This window comes from Equus quagga, chromosome 7 (assembly GCF_021613505.1).
Source record: "Equus quagga isolate Etosha38 chromosome 7, UCLA_HA_Equagga_1.0, whole genome shotgun sequence".
Classification (NCBI taxonomy): domain Eukaryota; kingdom Metazoa; phylum Chordata; class Mammalia; order Perissodactyla; family Equidae; genus Equus; species Equus quagga.
This window is the reverse complement of record NC_060273.1, coordinates 88,986,155-88,998,173: the sequence shown is the minus strand read 5'-3', so window position 1 is coordinate 88,998,173 and position 12,019 is coordinate 88,986,155. Positions and strand designations below refer to the sequence as shown.

Genomic DNA, 12,019 nt, shown 5'->3' with positions numbered 1-12,019 from the left:
CATTCTCTGGGGATAGGCTAAGAGTCACCACCAAAGGGAACAACCCATTGTAGTTGCAAAGCGAGATGTGAAGTCAGGGCACAGCTAAATACCATTAACTTTTCAGTGAGGCATTTTAGAATGCTTACAACTATCAAGTCCGAGGGATATATTAATGTTAAATCTATGAGTGGATTCCTGAAGGAATTTGGGACCAACAAAAACAACAATTTTTTCTATATTTAACACTCAGCAGTTTAAAAAGTGCTTTCATATCCCTTATTTTATTTGACTCTGTTACCTGCCTGAGTTAGAGATACCTGCCTGAGCAGATAATATAATTCTCATTTTACAGATGGGAACACGGAGACTTACCGAGGCTAAGTGACCTGTACCAGGTCACAACTGCACAACCGGCAGTCTCTGAGGGTAGTCTCAGACCCACAGCAGGACTTCTGATTTCAGATTCCCTATTTTCCCCCATTGCATTCCACTCACCGATTTATTTAATGTACACTATTGAGCACTGCCTGTTTCAGGTACTGTTTTAAGTGCAGCACGTAAGGTTAAGAAAGTTTATAATCTTTGTCTTTGGTTTTTCAATTAAAAAAAAATGTGTACTACGTGTACCTGGGAAAAAATCAGTACAGTAGCTGCTGCCTTTTCCCCACCCCGCTAGCTCTCTTTCCTGATGCAATCGCAGTTATCTGGAAACCTTCGAAAACACCTAGGATAAGTCTTCAGTTACCGGAGCGAGGTCCTGCCTGGAGGTGGGGACTGGACTAGACCTTGGCTGGCTCATCTCCATCCCCGTGGGCGGCCGCGACACGGAAAAGTGAGCGACATCTAGTAACAGGGTGCCATTTTCGCGTGTGGGGGGTGCGGAGGGCAAAGGAGGGCAGTCCCATTGGAGAAAGCTTCCGCAGGGAGCAGCGCCCTACCTGGGCCGGCGAAAGGATCTTTGGACCAGAACGCTCCGATTTAACCTGGGGGCGGGGTTCCCGCGAGTGGGGCGGGGCGGGGCGGGGCGGCGCGGCGCGCGGCCGACGTGGCAGCCGCAGGGGCATGCGCCTCCGGTGGCCATCTTGGAGGCGGGGACGCGTGGAGGCGAGCTCCTGCCTGCAGCTTCCTCATCGTCTCCGGGTGGTAGTCTTAGCTCCGTGACCTCCCTGTCCCCCGCTTTTCGGCGGCCACGCAGACACTCTCGAGGGTCCCCAGGTGAGCGTTAGCCTGGCAGCAGCGCGGATGCCTGCAGGCGGCTGGATGGGATGCGGCTGCTGGTGCTGGGCGCCAGCGGGTTCCGTCCCTGTAGGGTGGGCGGGCCGGCGGGCCGGCGCCGCGGGATGCGAGGGTCGTGTCGGAGCCCAGCCGTCGGTCGGGCTGGGTGCTGGCGGCGGCAGCGTGCAGGCTGCGGCCAGGCAGGGGTGCACTTCGCAGGGCGCGGAGTCCCCGCCGCGGGTTGCACCGTGGGCGCGATTGACTGGTCTTGTTCGGGCACTTTGCTCCTGTCCGGGGACCGAGGCCCGCGCCCCTGCCGTTCGGCTCCGCCTTCCGGCGCCCTGGCCGGAGGAGGGAGACCAGCGGCAGGCGCCCGCAGACCTTAGCCCGGCCCAGCCCGGCCTGGAGACGTGGCAGGCAGAGCCTGGGGGAGGCCGCTCCCGTCTTGCAGACTCCTGGGTCAACAAACCGGGACGGCCGGCGGGAAGCTTATTTCCCTTAGGAAGCCCGTCGGTGCCCAGCGCCGCTTCAGAGGGCTTTTGCATTCTGCCGTCTTTGTTCGTTCTTGGGACCTGCTTCAGGCAAATTTGCAGCATAGCTTGTGTCCTGATTGGCAGAATTTATATCTAGGTGTGTTTTTACCATTCCAGGTAGTTAGAGAGACAACGTATATATTGTGAACATGACACATTTTGGCATTCCAGTCTTTCTTCTTAGAGCCACTGTTGAATTCCGTGAACGTTTTTGGAAGTTTATTTTGGGATCAGAGCTGAGAATGCAAAGACAAAACTCAGACCCTGCTTTAGCACTCACTGTCGAGTAGTAGACAACTTTTGCGCTGGTAGTATATCAACAATGATAATTGCTTAACGCTTTTACGTTTATTAAAGCTCCATTCTTCTACTTATTTTCTTGTATCCTTGTAAGTAGCCATCCGCTTTTTAACAGAAAAAACAAGACACAAGCAAATTGAAAGAGGAGGGTCTGGCCAGAGTCTGAGGACTCAATTTTCCAAGCCGTTTCCATCACTTTTTCTTTAATGTTGATAATTAGTATTACTTTTTTGTGCTGAGACTTGAGCATTTAAAACCTGTACCATCTCTGATATTTCAGTGTTACCTGATCCCAATAGCTGTTCTTTAGTGGAGTGTATTATGTTTATGCATACAAAATTTACCCAATATTGTCATTAAGCCAACTCTCAAATAGTGTAGCTTTTAAAGACTGAAAGAAATTGCCTGCTTATGCCATGTTATGGGTTGTATTCATTGTGCAAGTTCTTTTGCCAACACATTCCTTAATTTTAGGGATCAGAATTATCTTTAAATCTGACTTCCAGCAACTAATATATGCATTTGATAACATCTGTAGAAGGAAGATGAATGACCAGTAGAAAAATAGGGAGATGAAGAAAAGAGATATCTCTGGCAGGGAGTGATAAAGTCCCCAGAAGGCCGTCTCTGTCCCGTGTTATCCAGCTTTGGTGTATAGGTACTGCATGAAAGGATTTTGCCTCTCCTTATCCCTATTCTCTGCTTATTGCTATAGACCTTTCCCCTACATTCACAGCCAAACTTTTTGAAAATGTTGCGCATATTTACCTCACCTCCCAACCCTCAGTCCACTTGAAACTAGCTTCTGTCCCTATTCCTTCTCACTACGTTCATCTCCGCTTTGGCAAATCCATTGAATTTTTCCGATAGCATTCTGTTTGGTGTCTCTGCAGCAGTTGATACTGTTGCCCATTCCCGTCTGGAAACACTCTTTGGCTTTTGGATGCCACAGTCTCCTGGTTTTCTTCCTTTCTTTTTGGTCATCTCTCATTCTTTGCAAGCTTGTCTTCTACCTGGCTGTCTGTTCTTCATGGGTTGGTTCATCTTCTCTCTTCACTTGGTATTCTCTTCTTAGATAATCTCATCTCAGAACATGACTTTAGGGACTGTCAGTAAACTCATGAAACCCATGCTTAGGTGATTTCTAAGCTGCAGACCAAGTCAGTGTCTCTACGGATGTTTCAAGGAGCTTAAACTCAGCATGTCCAATATTAAACACTGTGTAATCCCCTCCACCTCTAAGACGTTAAGCAAACACCTTGACCTCTTCCATTGTTCTCTGTCTTAGGGAATGGTACCATCATCTATCCAGTTGTGCAAGCCGTGCCTCTCTCCCTCATTGCCCCCATATGTCGTCTATCACTGAGTCTTACCACCTAAACATTTCTTAAATCTGTCCACTCTTCTCCATCTCCACTGTCATCACCTTAGTCTAGGCCAAAGTTTCTCAACTGTGGCATTATTGATATTTGGGGCCAGATAATTCTTTCTTCTGGGGGTGTCCTGTACATTGTAGGATTTTTAGCAATGTCCCCAACCTTCACCTACTAAATGCCAGTGGTACTGCACTAGTTCTGTCAACCAAAAGTGTCTCCAGACATTGCCAATTGACACCTGGGGGGCAGAATCAACTCCCACCCATTTGAGAATCACTAGTTTAGGGTGTTATCACTTTCTATTTGAACTACTTAGATATACTTCTTAATAGTCTCTCTGCATCTATTCTGACTGCCCTGTGGCCCAATCAGCATGCTGTGGTCAAAGGCATCTTTTTGAAACACAAATATGAATTGCTAAAAGCTGGAATCAGTCTAAATGTCCTTCATCAGATAAATGGGTGAACAAACTGTGGTACATCTATAAGATGGAATATTATTCAGCAATAAAAAAGAACCAACCATTGATACATCCTACAACTTGGGTGGATCTCAAGACCATTATGCTGAGTGAAAAAAGCCAATCTCAAAATGTTATATTCTGTGTGATTCTATTTATGTAACATTCACAAAATGAGAAAATGACAGGGAACAGGTCGTTGCCAGGGCTTATGGTTGCTGGGAGGGTGTGACAAAGGAGCAGCATGCGGGAGTTTCTTTGTGGTGAGCAACAGTTCTGTATCCTGACTGTGGTGGTGGCTACATGAGTCTGTGCAGATGATGAAACTTCATAGAACTACACACACACACACACACACACACACACACACACACACGTGAATGTAAAAACAGGTGAAATCCAAATAAGGTCTATAGATTAGTTATTTACTATACCAGTGTTAATATCCTGGGTTTGATCATTGTAAGATGCTATTTTTGGGAGAAGCTGGGTTTAGGCTACCCATGAACTCTGTTCTATTTTTGCATCTTCTTGTGAATCTAAAATTTCCTCAAAAAAGTTAAAACAAAATACAAATATGTCACCCCCAGCTTGAATGCCCTATATTACTTTCTCTTCTTAGAAAAACCCAACTCTTTAACCTGGCTTATACGGCTCAATATGGTCTGGGCTCCTGCCTGTGTCTCCAGTCCTCCTCCTTCTTTTCTGCTCCTTGCCACATGGGTTTTCTTGAATGTTTCTTTTTCCCTCTACCTTACAGGGCCTTTATACTCCCTATATGTTCACTTTTTCTTGGAATCTGCCCTTCTTGTCTCCTTTCCCCTGCCTAATTCTGATCATCCCTCACATCTCAGCTTATATGTGACTTCTTTGGGGAAGCCTTTCCTGACCTCCAAGTCGAAATCATATTCCTGTCAAACAGAACTGTGTTCTTACCCTCAGAGCACATAACTGAGGCTACAGTCCATTGTACATTGGTATTATTATTTGACTATCTCCTGTACTGGGCTGTAACTATCCTGATTGTTTTTGCTTACGTTGTATTTCCAGAGGGAGTGGCACAGTGCTTGGCAAGCAGTTGACTTTCATTGAATATTTGTTAAATGAGTAAAAACTTCAAAAACAAATTTGGTATATTTAGCAGCTTTGATTTTATACTTGAGACAGGCTTGAAAATTTGTAATTTCTAAGGAAGTTTTTGCATATTTTATAATCCATTTTTATCTGTTAGGACATTGCTATCTAGTAGCATTTTTGCTACAGTTATCTTTTCTAAAACCTGAGACATATCATTTAGCCATTACTGGGTATGTTTTAGAATGTAAACCAGGGAAACTGGGAATCGAGCACATTAAAAATTTTTTTTAGTGTTAACAGGAGTAGCACACATACCATGCTTTTTTATTTTTTATTTTTTTGAGGAAAATTGGCCCTGAGCCTATCTTACTGCATACCCATCTTCCCGTGCCCATCTTCCTCCCCTTTATATGTGGGACACCTGCCACAGCATGGCTTGCTAAGCAGTGCATAGGTCCGCACCTGGGATCTGAACTGGTGAACCCTGCGCCACTGAAGCAGAATGTGTGAACTTAACCACTGCACCACTGGGCTGGCCCCCCACATACAATGTTTTTTGGGGAGAGAGGAAGTGTTTCAAAAATACTTTAAATAATTTATTTTTATTTTGAATGTAATAGTGACTGGAATCTAGATATAAATCTAATGTATTCGTGTGGCAGAAATTAAATGAGTAATTTACTATTTGAAATATATTGGGTAATTAATTATATTGTTAACATGAAATGATTTCCCAGTTATAAAGTATGTGCATGAAAATGTTACAGATTGTTTGCGTATTAAATATTCTCACAGACTGTTTTCTTAGGAATTTTGACAGACTCTTCATCTGGAAATATGTGGCATTACAAATAGTAAAAACAGATTCTCTTGAGGATTATTTTTTAAAATTATTTTCTATACAAGCTTTAAAAATATGCTTTTGATTACTCTAATATTTATTACATTTTTTTTTTTACAGTATACTGTAACTGAAGAAAAATGATGGAAGAGAGTGGAATAGAGACAACACCCCCTGGGACTCCTCCACCACATCCTGCCAGCCTGGCTGCGGCTGCACCGTCCTCCGCCCCAGCTCCTTTAGGTACATGGAGGTATCTAGCATCTAGTGTGTCTTGAGGATAGTGAAGATCCTCTTAGCTTTTCTCAGAGTCAATTGAAGGAAGAATGCACGTATTTAAACTTCTCTGATCTTTGCCAAGATGAAACTAGCCTTTTTTATTTAAGCCCAAAGACAGAAACACATATGGTTTGCTTTAGGTAAACTTTCATTCTTTATATTTATATTGACCATAAATCACCTTTCTTATGACAGAAATATCCTGAAAAGCATGGGTTAGCTTTTTGGAATGTTCTGTGACTTTGTGGTGATAAATCTTCTGACCAAAGCTTTTGAGCTTTCAGTGTGTAGGTTTTTATGCTCATAACAGCAGGGATGAAAAACAGTTTTATTCTATTAAAAACATCAAACAAATGAAAACACAAAGATTTACTTATGAACAATACCATAATGTAATTTTAATTTTATATAGCTGTCTCTTTTACTTATGGGAGTTGAAAGTTATTTGCACTCAATTGTATTCGTTTCACATTTAAAAATAATTCTTAGGATATGGTCTGTTAAATTAAAAAAAATTTGCAAGGAGAAGGTAATGAGATACTTTGAAAACGAAGTAAAAAGTTCCAATTTTGTGTTTTTCTCCTCCCCGCTTTTTTCCAGCTGCGACCAGTTCCTTTTCTTCTCCAGATGTGTCCTCTCTGCAGTCCCTGCCGCCACACGCCTACTCGACCCCCCAGCCGTCCCTGCCCCCTGTGAGGCCCTCAGCGCCCATGCCTTTTGTGCCTCCCTCACCAGTTCCTTCGGTTCCAGCCCTTGTTACTTCTGTACCCCCTCCTGTGCCTCCACCACCTGCTGCTGCCTTCAGTACTCCTCCTCTGTCCCACTTCCCGCCTTCAACTTCTGCCCCGAGCGCTCTGTTATCTGCGCCCTCTTCTGGTCCTCCTACATCAGGATTTTCTGTGGGTTCAACTTACGACATTACGAGGGGACATGCAGGAAGAGCTCCCCAGACACCCCTGATGCCCTCATTTTCTGCACCTCCTGTAACAGGTAATTCTCTCTTACTAATACTTTGAAATAAATGGCTATAGCTAATGTTTTACTTTTTTTAGTAACAGCTTTGTTGAAATATAATTTCCATACAATTTACCCGTTTTAAAGGTACAGTTCAGTAGTTGTTACTATAGTTACAGTGCTGTGCAGCCATCACCACAGTCAGTTTTAGAACCTTTTAATCACCCCAAAAAGAAACCCCATAACTGTGAGTAGTCACTGCCTTCCTCCTCCTAATCCTGGTGGCCCCAAGCAGCCACTAATCGACTTTCTGTCTCTCTGAATTTGCCTATTTGGATATTGCATATAAATGGAATATTATGATATATGGTCTTTTGTAACTGGCTTCTTTCACTTAGCGTAATGTTCTCAGGATTCATCCATGTTGTGGTATGTGTCAGTACTTCATTCCTTTTTATGGCTGAATAACATTCTACTGTATGGATATGCCACATTTTATTTATTCCATTCCTCAGTTGATGAACTTTTGGGTTGTTTCCGCTTTTGGCTATCATAAACACTGCTTTTATGAACATATGTGTACAAGTTTTTTTTTTCTTTTTTTGAGGAAGATTAGCCCTGAGCTAACATCTGCCAATCCTCCTCTTTTTGCTGAGGAAGACTGGCCCTGAGCTAACATCTGTGCCCATCTTCCTATACTTTATATGTGGGATGCCTAACACAGCATGGTGTGCTAAGCGGTGCCATGTCCACACCTGGGATCCGAACCGGTGAACCCCAGGCCGCCGAAGCGGAACATACACACTTAACCGCTGCGTCACCAGGCCGACCCCTGTGTACAAGTTTTGTGTGGACATATTTTCATTTCTCTTGGTATATATCTAGGCACGGATTTGCTGACGTTTGAAAAACTGCCAGACTGTTTTCCGAAGCAGCTGTACCATTTTACTTTCTCACCAGCGTTGTGTGAGGGTTCCAGTTTCTCTGCATTAATGTTTTACTTTTAACTCATTTCTTTGATTTCCAGAATCTCCTATTCTCATGGTTTTGCCATTTAAATTATTAAAATAAAATTGATTAACTTAGTATATGATTTTTACATGTTGTAAAACTTAGTATATGATTAGTATATGGAGTGTCATACAGCATTCCAAATTTTTGTCCTGACATTTTGCCGACTTACAGAAGAAACATCAAGATGAAGTCTGGGAGTTTTTTAAAGTTTTACTTAAAAAATTATCAGGACTGAGTGGTCCAGGGAGTAGTTTTATTTAGCCAGGTAAAAATTCAAAACCAAATGAAAGCTTGTTTGTGCCATAAATTGGTGGTTTGGGGCCATTTCCTTTTCTAGCTCAGTTCCGCCTCCTGTTTGTCTTCCCTGGAATGGTTGGAGACCAATATCAAAACTTCATCTGGTCGTCATCTGCCTATTGTTCTCCATTTTAGGAAAAGAAGCAACTTTGTTGTCAGTTTTATGATCTAATTTTGCTTGTCTACCTTTACAAATAAATTTTTTTGCTGAGTACCAGCATTATACCTTTATTTATGTATAAGTGAATTTTCTCTCTTGAGTTACAGTAGGGTATATAGAGTATGTGTGCTGATTGTTACATACTTTCATCTGATGGGTTTGGGTGCTCACTTTAGTTATTTTTATGCATTAAAGGGATTAAAACTATAGCTGTCCACATCCATATGCTAAATAGGGCAAACAGGAAGTAGTTTTCGATATGTATTTTTTGTCCATTTTCAGGACACTTAGTTTAAAAGGGAAAGAAATTTCTTTTTTGGAATTTTAATTTGTATTCTATAAAGGTTTAGGTAATTCTTTGAGTTCGTAACTCAATCTTGAAATGCCTGAGTATATAGTTACCTTATTAAAACTGTTTTGAACTACTCATCTCATATGTGGTGTCTTCTTTTTATAGGAAATAGTTTATGGAGTAAATTACATATTTAAAATTTAAATTAAAAATTTTTGCTGTTAACTAGGTATTTTGCCAGCTCCCATTACTCAGCAAGCCAGTTTGACATCCCTGCCACCGGGACCTGGAACCACATCAGCCATTACTTTTCCAGAGGAACAAGAAGATCCTAGAATTGGTAGAGGTCAGGATGAAGCATCTGCTGGTGGACTCTGGGGTTTTATTAAGGTAAATTGTATTTACTTTAAAAACCATGCTTAATGTTTTTGTTTGTTTGTTTGTTTGTTTTTTGGTGAGGAAGATTGGCCCTGAGCTAACATCCATTGCCAATCTTCCTCTTTTTGCTTGAGGAAGATTGTCTCTGAGTTAATATCTGTGCCAGTCTTTATCTATTTTGTATGTGGGATGCCACCACAGCGTGGCTTGATGAGCGGTGTGTAGGTCCTTGCCCAGGATCTGAACCCATGAACCCTGGGCTGCTGAAGCAGAGCATGCAAACTTAACCATTACACCACCAGGCTGGCCCCCCATGCTTAATTTTTTAAATTATAAAACTAATAGATATTCATTAGAGAGAATTTTGAAAATTCAAAATGGTATAAGGAAAAAATAAAAACACTTTTTCTTCTTACTACCAGTTTTCTGCAGTTCCTCTGAATCTTTTGTATGTGTATATCTATGTAGATGTACCTCTTTTAATAAAAATCAAATTGGGGTAATGACATGTGGACACTCTTTGTGTCTTTTGTTTGTCTTTACTTAGCATATATCATGAACATCTTCCCATCCATAAAATATTCTTCTGAACTTTTTTTATTTATGGCTACTTTGGCCTATGTGCCCTTGCATTTATTTCCCATATTTTATTTCACTAATCTGTTACTGGCATTTTCTAATTGTAATTCCTATCAATAAAACTATAATGAACACTCCTTAATGCAGATCTTCATGTGTATCTTTATCAGGATTAATTCCTCATGAATGGCAGAGTGAATGTTTTAGAAATTCCTGATACATAATTGCTCTCCAGGCAGGTTATATCCGAATACACTGTCACAGCATTTTTCACCTACCAGCACTGATCATTGATTTGAAATACAATATTTTCTAATTTGATAGGCAGAAAAAATAATACCTTGTTTTAATTTGCATTTCTTTGTTACTGAATTTGAACACTTTTTCATGTGATTTTTGGTCATTTGTATTTTTCTTCTGTGAAGTCTCTATTCATGTTCTTTGCCTGGTTTTGAATTAGGATGATTTTCTTCTCTTAATGAATTCGTAAGAGCTCTTAATGTAGTAAGAATATTTTATTATGTGCTGTCCTGTGGTGCAGTTTTCTCCATTTTTAGCTTACATTTTTAGTTTTATTATGCTTTTTTGACACAAAAGCTTGTAAATTTTCAGGAGTTATCTCTATCAGTCTTTTTTCTTTTCAATTTTTTTAATGATAAAAATGACTTTTTCCATCTTAATATATGATAAATGTTTCTGTGATTTCTTCTGATTCTTTTATGGTTTTATTTTTTTACATTTCTATTTAATAGGGCTGATACTTACTTTATTGTATTATATTAAGCAGAAGTCAGACTTAATTTTCTTCCAGCCATTTAATGGATTGTTCCAACATCATAGCCCAGTGATTTGATACATCACCATTATCTTAATTACGAAATTGTGTGTTAATGTCAGTTTCTGGGCTCTATAATCTGCTTCACTGCTCTCCCTGTCCTTACAGTAGTACCACACTATTTTAATTATTGTAACTCTGTTTATTTATTATACTAATATTTATTGAAAACCTACTCTGTGGTGAGGTGCGGATGGAGAGTATTCATTGGTGAATAAAATAGAAAGGTCATTTCCCAGTCTCTGTGTTCATAAAGATCTATCAGTATTTGTTTTTTAGTAAGTTTGCTGATTTTTATTCAAAAGTTTTCTTTACTAGTCTTTTCCATTTATTTTTCTTAATGAATTTTGGAATCACTCTGTCAAGTGCCCCCCAGTATTCTGCTTGAAGGTTTGGCTGCACTTTAATTATATGCTAAACTTATTTTTAAATTGATAGGTGGTTAACTGATTACAGTATTTGAGCTACTTATTTCAGAAAAATGGCATTTTTCTAAGCTTGCTTTTTTATATCCCTCTGTACTTTTTTAAGGTTTTCTTTTTTTTTTTCTTCCCAAAGCCCCAGTACATAGTTGTATATCCTAGTTGTAGGTCATTCTAGTTCTTCTGTGTGGGACGCTGCCACAGCATGGCTTGATGAGCAGTGCTAGGTCCACGCTCAGGACCCATACCAGTGAACCTTGGGCTGCCAAAGCAGAATGCACAAACCCGACCACTCAGCCTCAGGACTGGCCCCTAGGGTTTTCTTTATATAGGGACTTTCTCATCTTTTCCTTGTTAAGAGCATGTGCCAATGTGTCAGTTACCAGTTGTAATACCCAGTTCAACTCTGCAGGTCTTGTAAATAACTCTTCTAATATTCAGTATAGATTGGTCAACAGTCTTAAATATCAGTGTTATGGACTCATCTTTTTTCTGAATCACCTTAGTTTAATAGCAGGTTGGAAGAGGTGGAATCACGGCCTGTTAGCCAGACACCATCTCAGGAGGCCCTGCTCTGTCTCTTTTATCATGGGAGAAGTGTAGCATAGGAAGGAAATACTCAGACCTGGTGCCTTCTGTTTAATACTGCGGTTTTAAGAATTCAGGGGAATAAATTTAGCTTAAAAGGGAGAATTTGGGAATGAACAAAACAAATAGGAAGTAGGAAAAAAAGAAGAAACTTTAGTAAAACATAGCAGAATATTAAGGTATAAGTAACTTCTGAGGAATAAAGATGACAAATGTTTTTACTGTGTTTATTTTTTAATTAGGGAACAACGTGTAGGTTTATAGAGACATCTGATTAAAGTCTTTATTTGGGACTTAGATGGACAAGTTTTGCCTAGTCTTTTATATAAATAAATAAATAGAAATAAAACGTATGTATACATAGAAATAAAATATATACACACACATATGTATACATGGTATACATACTTTCCAGGCCATTGCCACTCAAAGGGTAG

The 12,019-nt window shown here is 40.5% G+C and overlaps 1 protein-coding gene across 1 annotated transcript in view; it reads left to right on the top strand.

Annotated features, from left to right (window-relative positions):
* Positions 1 to 1,058: 1,058 nt before the first annotated feature.
* Positions 1,059 to 12,019, top strand: part of PRRC1 (proline rich coiled-coil 1) — a 43,537-nt gene continuing 32,576 nt past the window's right edge. Inside the window, exons 1-4 of the mRNA XM_046667237.1 lie at positions 1,059 to 1,197; positions 5,905 to 6,027; positions 6,664 to 7,053; positions 9,010 to 9,170. Coding sequence (XP_046523193.1) covers positions 5,925 to 6,027; positions 6,664 to 7,053; positions 9,010 to 9,170 — 654 coding nt within the window. The 5' untranslated portion in view covers positions 1,059 to 1,197; positions 5,905 to 5,924. The remainder of the gene's footprint in view (positions 1,198 to 5,904; positions 6,028 to 6,663; positions 7,054 to 9,009; positions 9,171 to 12,019) is intronic.